Here is a 9,852-nt window from a genome sequence, read left to right as displayed (position 1 = left end):
TGGTTTCTCCAACATTATCTAGGTAAAAGTTCTGAAGAAAGGAATAAAAATAGAAGAAAAGAGATTGGAGCACAACCAGGTTCCATTCTATGTTGATATCACCCATAGTTAAGAGAGAATCAATCTCATGTACCACAGGATCTGATCCACTTGATTGGACTCGGGAAGGGTATTTTCGACCTCATACAATAAGGGGTGGGAGCTAATAAACCCAGAATTCAATCACAGCATCACATCAATACCAATGGTGAAGGAAAACTTATTCCTAAATCAAAGATTCAGGTGGAAGCAGGAAAACCATTTCAGTAGACTCCACATGTGGATAGTAGTTTCAGCAGACACAGAAATGTTAGTGTGGGGTGGCAATGGAAGTGCATTGAGAAGCTACACCAGAAACAAATAACACATACATGAACCATACACAAACAACTTAAATTTTTAACATCCAAATGAAACAAAGTCAAATCAACCACATCGATTAAGACCTCAGTATGAAAAACATCTCCTTCACCGCCATGCTTCAACCCGCTCTGTCCTTGAGTTTATGCGGCTGATAATGCTGATGCCCTTTGACTTCTCAACTGCTCCTGCTACCTGAACCACCGGCTGCCCATTAAACCTTCTGGACCCTTTTCTGAAACTTGAACTACTTGATTGACTAGCTTTGTTCTTGCAAGCATTAGCTTGAACCACAGCCTTTAGATGGTTAACTTCACCTGACTCTTGTTTATTTGTAGATTCAAGTCGGCCTAGAACCTCATAGTGGCAATTAACAGAAGATCCATTTCCATCTGAAGTGATATTCTCAAGAGCTGTTTGAAAACTACAAACTCCACCATTGGTCATTGAATCTTCTTCAGTAGAGTCTTGGGGAGTTTCTAAAACAGGTTCATCAGCAATAAAGACATTCTCTGTCTCTTCTTTCACATAGTTTGGATCCTCCAGGCAGAGCTGTGATGGGCTGTGATGACCATTCTCATCAGATGGCTCTAGATGGGTAGCAGAATCTGTCTCCCCGACCGAGTCCACTCTTACTTTGAGCATCTTGATGATCAGTGTCTTGAGGAAGTTCATCACTTGCACTGCATACATCAATGCAGTCAAAGGATCTGCCATCTGCAATCAAGACATGTTACTAAGTTTTGTAGAAATCCAAAAAAAAGAGAACTTGCTTTATATGCAATTATTACAACTCCAGTCAGAATGGTGTTGCTGACAATCCATAAGAATGAAATTGAAGGTCATTACAACAATCTGGTCAAGTAAATTTCGGGCATAGGATATAAATTAGGTCTCCAGTTATATGATATACCGGATTGACAGCATATGGCATCAATGCCAGTACTGAATACCGCATTTAATTGTGAAGCCATCTCATTTCCTTGTCTGTTTTATCAATCAGTATATTTCTGATATAAGATTGAGGAAACAGTTATCTGAGAAAGATTTAAAAGATTGTATCAAGAAAATGGGGTACCCATAACCATGTAAATGTCTGGATCTCAGGTAATGAAGTCTGATCACAAGTACCTATATGTATGTCTGAATCTATAACCATATCTGAGAATCTTACAGATCAAGTTAAAAGTGAATCTAACCACCTGAATATACAAATATGTATGTCACTTTTGTCAGAAATTATCATGGGTAACAGATGGGCACCTCAAATTTACAACTGGACCAATGATGCAGAAGAAAAAAATACCTTATTTCAATTATAAAGGTACAAATTTCCACCAAGTCGATAATGTTGAAGTATCTGAATAAATAAGTGCTACCGCAACCTGGGAAGTACAAAATTCTCACTCACCTGAGTCATATTTGGGGCAAAGACCATTGCAATATTTCGTGCATTCATCTTGTTCAGATGTTCCTCTTGGACAACATCGGCCATCAGGTTGATGGCCCAATCCAGCAGAGCAGCTTCTGTTGGGGGCAGGAGCCTGACAAGCTGAGCACATTCTTCTTCTGACTGGCAATGCATTACTTGCTCAGGCGAGAGAGAATCCAGCACCGCAGTTGGAAGTTCTCTAAACCAAGCCTAAACATGCATCAAAACATCATATTCAGTGTCAACATATTATGCAGGAATAAGCAGATTCAAAATGGAAATTGTTCAAATGCAAAAACTTTACTCCCTGTTTGTGACTTTCCTTCATGTCACTTGATGCCTAGGGGAAGTTTTCTATCAATATCTTGTGTTGATGCTAGAAGTGCTACATGAGGCTCCATAATAAGAGAGGGAATTGCCACAAAAGAACAATGAAACAAATTGAAGAAATCTAGAATGCAAATCAAAAAGTTGAAACAGGAGGTCTACCAGTGGGACAGGAGTATATTAGGACGTGTATCGACGATCAACTTCCTAATTCCAAAATAAGCTTGCAATAGAAAAATGAATAACAGGTCAAAAACCCATTCTAATCGAAGTGCTAAAACACTAATGCCTACCTTAATAAGACCTGCCAGACAGTGGACATCAATCCCATCTGGCACAATTCCCCGGTTCAGTTGGTCTCTGACATATTCCTCTTGACTGTTCTCTGCATTAATTCTGAAAATCCCTTCAGCCTGTAGGTCAGAGTTCAACAGTTCATTGAAAGTTTTAGGGTGATAAGATTTTTGTTAAGAAAAATTCAAACACAGCAGGACAAAGTAGAGTACCACATAAGGGGAAGAGAACAGACAGAGAAACAACTAAAATGTGGTTACCTGCAGACCTCCCTGAGCATACAAGCGTCTCTGCATCAGCAGCAGTATTGTTGGCACGCTATTCCCTCTAGAATCAAAAGACAGCTGCATAGATTCCGTGGAAACTCCAAAAACATTTTGACTACAGAAAAAGGAAATATAAGTCAAATGAGTGATACTAGTGAAGCAGCATTTACATTTTGTACATCAGTTGTGCAGAATATGAGGCGCATCAAATATACATGGCAACCAAGATTTAAAACCACCAACAAAAATCAAAGTTCCAATCTAGTTATCTTAGCTCCTGGGTACCAAAAAGGATTGCAAATTTAAGCAGCTAGGCCAACTTACAGAAAGTTCTAAACATAAGAACTAATAGGCGAAGTCTTAACAGAATCTTTAAGTAGAATACAACTTGTGTCATCCCTATACTGGACAACTTATGCTGAAAAATCACAACCGCCAACAAATTCCTATAGACATGCAGTAAGGAGAGAAGTGTTTTACAAATACTACAATAGTAAAATCTATGAAACAAAGAATACATATGACATGAATATATAGATAAAATGTACAGTAGGCTCAAAGAGATAATGTTGAATCAGGTTGTTTATGTGGCTCTGTATCTTTAATACGCTGCCCAAACATTCAGTATGGACATTATACACTACAGAACTTGTGGAAGCCAGAAGAAAGTCCCTGTATAAATGGGAATCCATAACTTTATTTTCATTTCTTTTTTATTTACTAGTGGTATTTTGGAAAATCCAATTCATGAATACATCCTTGGTACATAGTATGCACAAGGAGAAGGGATGCAGGATTGGATTATTTTTTTCAATGTTTCACACATGAATAAATTTATTTACTCTCTTCATTTTTTCCTTGTGAAGATAATAGACCTTCATTTTTCAGTTACATAGTATCTCACAGAGACATTGCAATGCATGAATCATGAATGACACTCATGCTGTTGGAGACTTTGAATGAGTTATAGACAAGAACAACCACAGGAATATGAGAATCTAGAAGAGTGAACAGAATGAACAGAAGAAGATGGTCTCTTTAAAGGATGGATAGTTGTGTGAAACCCTGAGAATGATCAAACAAATTGGATGGAGTGTACCATCTTCTTCTCAGCTAGGATACTAGGTTAAGTTAGGAAGGTGAGAGCCCCTCCCTGTTAGTTTGATACTGTTAAGTTGGTGTTGGTTCAATAGGGGTATTTTTGTAATGTTCTTTCTTGTATCTGTCCTACTAAAACGAGTTCAGCAGCTTCAGACATCCACTTCTACATCTATTGCCACAATGGCTCATTCAGGTATACCCACATGTCTCGCTTCCTCATCCTCCACTCCCTGGGTCATTGACTCAGGAGCATCCTCGCACATGAACTGTAAACCAAATTTGTTCTCTTCTTTTCAACATTCCAAGTGTCCATCCCATGTTATCTTTGCAGATGGATCCTATACTAATGTTACTAGCGCCATTCCTTAGTCTTCATCTCTTTCGTTATCTACTGTACTTCAGGTTCCTAAATTACCTACCAACCTTTTATTTGTTAGTAAATTTACAAAACATCTTCACTGCTCCATCACCTTTTACCCTTGCCAATGTCTTTTTGGAGATCTCAAAACATAAAACCGACATCAACTTAACTAATAAAAGTATCACCATAGTTGTCACGGCGTCTTGGCGACCCAAGGCATTGGAGGGGCCTTGGACGCAAGGGGACACCAACAAGGCGACCAAAAGCGCCCGCCTAGGCAACCCTAGTTGTCAAGGCCCCTGGACGCCTTGACAACTATACATGTCACATTCACCACCAACACCATCATTGTGCAACTCTTATCCCAACTACTTCAGACACCTGTATTAGGGCTGTTTCACCCACTCTTTCTGGAGCCATATCTTCTGCTAGAGCATAATTCCTTAATTCCTTTTGGATTATACCTTTGCAACATATCACTCATCATCAATTCCATCATCAGGGACCTTCAGCATGCCTCGGCCGTTTTAGCATATGCAAAGAAATAGAACAAACACAGGATACAAGCCCTGATCCCCAATCCCTCATACAAAAATGAATTATCCCTCCAAATGGAAAAAAATATAGCTAAGAGAACAAGACCAGTTAAGCAGGGGACTAGACGCTACCTATTAGATCATTGATCAACAGCACTCACCATCAATTTGTTTGGTCCAAATCAATAAAACTTATGATAACTTAACTACCAAAGATAACTAAACAGCAAGATACAGAGACGAACATTAATATAATAATAGGAAGACAACTAGTTAATTTCTGAAATCCAGGTTCTATATCCAGTTACAAATGTCCAATACCATATGTTGACACCATGTTTGTATTTCTAGTTTCTCAAGCAAAGTCTCTTTTTCCATACCTACATCTTTCCAAATTTAATAGAACTTCAAACATTTTCCCAACCTTTTTATGGTCAGGTTTGTCTAAAAGTATAGCCTATGTATATTAACTGACAAAAGTGAAGATGACAATGCATAAATAAGCGATGAGGAGATTAAAGAGAGAAGGAAAAACTATTTATACAGCTTAAAAATGAAAACAATACAAGTAATAGTGTTTTAGAAGGTTGTAATAAACAGCAAGAAGCCGCAAATTCTAGATATAAACGGAAAATTATGGTGTCTAGAGTAAAAGAATTTTTAAAGAAGATGAAAATAGGTAAAGTGGTAGATCCAAATGATATTCCAATAAAAAAATATATATATGAACCATACTATGAAATTATGGGAGAGAGTAATTGAAACCCTTCTGAGATAAGAAACTAATATTTCAGATAACAATTTGGTTTTATACCAAGAAGATCATACACGGAGGCTATTTATTTGCTTAGGACACAAATGAAAAGATTTAAAGAATGCAACAAGGATTTTCATATGGTGTTTATTGACATAGAAAAAGCTTATGATAGAGTCCTTAGAGAGTTATTTGGCAAAGTTAGAGAAGAAAAGTGTTTCGAGTAACTCTGTGAACATGGTTAATGATATGTATAATTGTGTAGTGACTAGTGTAAGAACTTTGGAGGGGCAAGGTAGTGAATTCCCAATTACAATTAGATTATATCAAAGATCAGCTCTAAATCTGTATTTGTTTGCACTAATCATAGATGAGCCGACTAGAGATATTTAAAATCAAATCCCTTGGTGTATGTTTTTTGCTAATGATATTGTTCTGGTGGATGAAACAAAAGCATGGATAAATGTGAAGTTGGAATTATGGAGCTCAAACTTGGAATCAAAAGGTTTTAAGCTAAGTAGAACAAAAACAAATTATATGGTATAAAACTATTAGTAACAATAGAACTGAAGTAGGGTGGTGAAAATTAATGATATGGAGATAGGGCAAAGTGAAAATTTTAGGTACCTAGGTTCAATCACAAATGAAGGAGATATAGATGATGATGTTATACAAAGAATAATTAGAGTAGGGTGGAAGAAGTGAAGGGGTGCGTCCATAGTGTTGACTGATCGACATATTCCTGTAACAAAGGAAAATTTTATATGACCAGCAATGATGTATGGAGCTGAATGTTGGGCAATAAAGAAACAGCATATAAACAACTTAGTATAACTGAAAAGAGGATGTTGAGATGGATGAGTGGTAAAACTAGTAGAAAAAAAAATAAATAAGGAATGAACAAACTAAAGCCACTTTAGTCTGATACATGATAAGTTGTGAAAAAAAAAAAAAAGATTGAGTTGGCATGGACATGCCAAATGGAGGCCTCTGAAAGCTCCGGATGGAGAGGTGATTTAATTCAGATTGAAGGAGATAAAAGAGCCAGAGGTAGGCCTAAAATAACTATAGAAGAAGTGGTGAGGATATACATGCATAGCTTAGGACAAGGACCAAGCATGGCCTTGAATAAAGCTGATTAAAGAAAAATATCCACGTAGCCGACCCCATTTAGTTGGTATAAGGCTGAGTTGAGTTGAGTTGAGTAACTGACAAAACAAACAATAAAACTGCCATAAGACAAGTTAATAGGATATACAATCAATGAAAATGAAAAACTTGTAGAAGCATCCATGTAGACTTAGAAATTCCAGGGACTAGTATTAACATATTTCACCCCAAGGTGTTTAATCTTTCTCATATATTAATAACTGTTCTTTCATTTCCACCCCTCTTTCCCATTGTAAATAAAGGTTTATTAGCAACGAATCTCTTATAGCTATATAGTCTATGCTCTTAGAGAGTTTCTGGAGTCCAAAGATCCTTGTACAGAAGTCAGTCTGTCCCAACAAAACTCTTATTTGTTTGTAGTGGAACAGTAAATGAGGAAAGGCTGGAAACTGAAATTTGGTAGTTGAGATCCTGTTGCAACTCAGAGGAGCACAAGAGAGAGAGAGAGAGAGAGAGAGAAGCACTAAAATCCAGCATTTCAAAACATGTGTGAGATCTATTAAATTTATCGAAAAGACAGATAGCATTTCTTTCAAGTATCCTATAATAGCTCCACCAAAATAAGTTACATCTCACAAAGTTCAGTCCCTCCACTTTTGGGGGGAATACACGAATATTTAGTTTGAAAAAAAATAGAAAACCCTACCCACAGTCAAATCAACTTCAGATATAGAATTTGAGATCACTCCACCAGGAAAATATCCAGCAAGCAAGTCTAGAGACAATATCTCAAACCATTAGTAGGTCAAGGAGCGATAAGCATAGAAAGGAGGATATGGGACTGACACACCTGGTTTCAGGTTCATCAATTATGCGAGGGTGACAGAAGCACCAACTTTCACAAGTCCCACAATGGCAAAAAAGATAGAATGATTAAAGAAAATCCCAGAGGTGGGAAACCCTTACGCCCCCCCCCCCCCCTCCCCAAGCAACTAACCACAGGTGAACCTCTAAAAGTTAATAGATTTGCAAGACACAACTCACCGAGAACTAGTAGAAATTGGACTCCCTTACCCGAAGATTCACCAAGGCTTAAAGAAATTGGGAGTTGTGATTTTGTTAGATCATAAAAACAGCATAAATATATATTGCTCCATTGTCTATCCAAGCAATGGAAGGACATCAAACTGGGAATATACATGTACAGTCTGGAGAAGTGTTTAGACAGAGGATTCATCAAGAATTCTTGCAGAAAATAAGTTTAGTTGTTATTTGTATAGTTAAGGTTAAGAGATAAGTTGAATCAAATTGACTGTTAAAGCAGAAGGTGAGCTTTGATGCAAAGAAGATTCAAATCCGTCCAGAAAGTTCAAGAATTGTTCAAGTTCCATGTGACAGATTGAACTCTGAGGACTTCATCATCAATGGGGAGAACCTTTTATCTATTCTCTTCATGCTACATTTGACATGTCAAATAGATTTCTTTACAATGCATTCTTTTTCCTGGCAACTGGAATACAAGAACATGAGTAATTTTCAATTAATTTACATGAACGAGAGTTAATGACACGAGATTGAAAAGCCCACAACCAAAGTCTGAAAGCTTTGATCCATTGGATTATGAGGCACAGAAAGCCTCAAGAACGAAGCAAACAGTTATCAGCAAAGGACGATTGATTATAACCTACTGACTGCTTAGTTTTATTAGACAAAAAAAAATGACGATAATTTTAGTTTATGAACCACCAGGCCTCATCAAAGCCAAGTTCTTGAAAGAAAAAAAAGGGAGAAGACTTTTAGACTGCTAATTTTTTCTCAAGGTGCAGCTTCAGGTTGGAATCAAATTTTCCGTTTTTGTTGAATTTGGAAATCCAAAAAAGAAAATCACTGGTTAAAACTCAAAAAATATAAAAATTTCAAGCACAAAGTAACCCGTTATGAACAATCAAAATGAAAAGAAGAAAGAGGAGAAGAAATGAGCCCACTTCCAGAAAACACCAGCAGTGCCGAAATGCATCAGAAAATCTGCAGAAACACAGATAGAATAGCCATACCCCCCTCCCTCCCCATCAAACATCTTATGCAGAAAGACAATAAGTAGGAAATCAACCGACCTGGCGCTGGGAGCCCTCCTCGGAACTTCAGGTTCGAACTCGACGGGCAAGCCAAGGAACCCATTAAAGCGATCAAATGTGACATGGGCAACATGGCGAACGTTGGTCGGCCATCCAATCTCCATTGAGCAAAGCTCCTTTCTCTCAGTAGTCCTACAACCCACCAAGGACTTCCTAAATACAGTAATCAAAAGAGCCAACAGAGACAGTTGATCTCCCTCTTTGTCCCTTTCTCCCTCTCTTCTCTCTCCACCTTCGTCTTCGTCGTCGTATTCTTCTTCTTCTTGTGTTCTATAACCTCTGTCAGCTTCTTCCTCAACTACAGATGATGAGGTAGAATTTCTAATAAGGGACAGGGAACGGGAGCGTGAATGAGAATGGGGATGGGTCGACTGTACGCCATCATTGGGTGTGGGCGCACAGGATAAAGAGCTTGGAGAAGAAGGGAAATGAGATGGGGAGCGGAGAACTTCCGTCATCGCTGGCAATGAAAAGGGCCGTCTGAAGAAAAAAACCAGAGGCAAGAAAAATACTTTAAAAAAAAAAAAAAAACAAAACAAAAATCCACCAGAAATGTGGAGGGTTTTTTAGGGAAATTACAGAGGAGCTGAGAATTTGGATTTGTTATTTCTTCAGTAGAGTCGGATTGAAGGAAGGTTTTTGGGTGGTTGGACGTGAGAATCATTAACGATTATTTTTGTGTTTTTTTCTCTGCTCTGGCTTCGGTTTGGAGAAGAAGCAAAGGGAGAAGAGAGAGAGAGAGATAGATGGATAGATAGATAGGCAATAGTCCCTATATCTAGAAATAACTTGGGATACTATTATTTTGATTATCTGGGTATTGTATAAAAAAAAAGTAGAAGAGAGAGAGAGGTTCGGTAGTGATGGAGATGGGAACGTTGTGAAGTGCTTCTGTCTGCTTCGTAGAGACGCCTTCCTTATACGGATTCCTTCATCTTTTTTTGAGAACTAAAGAAGCTTTTAAGAGAGAGATGATCAGGCCATCAAAGAATAGGACTATAACAGTATAACTGGTAATTGGTAAACCTCTTCTAATTACCATTTTTTTTTTTCAGTTTAACGGTTAATCTTTCCTAATCCCCGAAAACAAGGAGGAAATCTAGGCAGAAAACAAGTACTCTCCTTCTAAGTATCTCT

The 9,852-nt window shown here is 37.8% G+C and overlaps 1 protein-coding gene across 3 annotated transcripts; it reads right to left on the bottom strand.

Annotated features, from left to right (window-relative positions):
- Positions 1-285: 285 nt before the first annotated feature.
- Positions 286-9,522, bottom strand: LOC122643541 (rho GTPase-activating protein 1). 3 transcript variants are annotated; one of them, XM_043837164.1, is made up of 6 exons: positions 8,695-9,522; positions 2,713-2,833; positions 2,452-2,571; positions 1,811-2,041; positions 842-1,116; positions 286-787 (listed from the first exon to the last, which is right to left on the bottom strand). In XM_043837164.1, the coding sequence occupies exons 1-6, from the start codon at positions 9,171-9,173 to the stop codon at positions 508-510; spliced, it is 1,506 nt and encodes a 501-aa protein (XP_043693099.1). In that variant the 5' UTR covers positions 9,174-9,522; the 3' UTR covers positions 286-507. The 3 variants fall into 3 exon arrangements, with proteins under 3 accessions (XP_043693099.1, XP_043693092.1, XP_043693095.1); XM_043837157.1 differs by having other exon boundaries at positions 286-1,116; positions 8,695-9,195; positions 9,295-9,515; XM_043837160.1 differs by having other exon boundaries at positions 286-1,116; positions 8,695-9,195; positions 9,323-9,515.
- Positions 9,523-9,852: the final 330 nt, after the last annotated feature.

Source organism: Telopea speciosissima, chromosome 1, assembly GCF_018873765.1.
Source record: "Telopea speciosissima isolate NSW1024214 ecotype Mountain lineage chromosome 1, Tspe_v1, whole genome shotgun sequence".
Lineage (NCBI taxonomy): Eukaryota > Viridiplantae > Streptophyta > Magnoliopsida > Proteales > Proteaceae > Telopea > Telopea speciosissima.
Note: the sequence above shows the minus strand (reverse complement) of the source record. Positions and strands in the feature narration are given on the sequence as shown.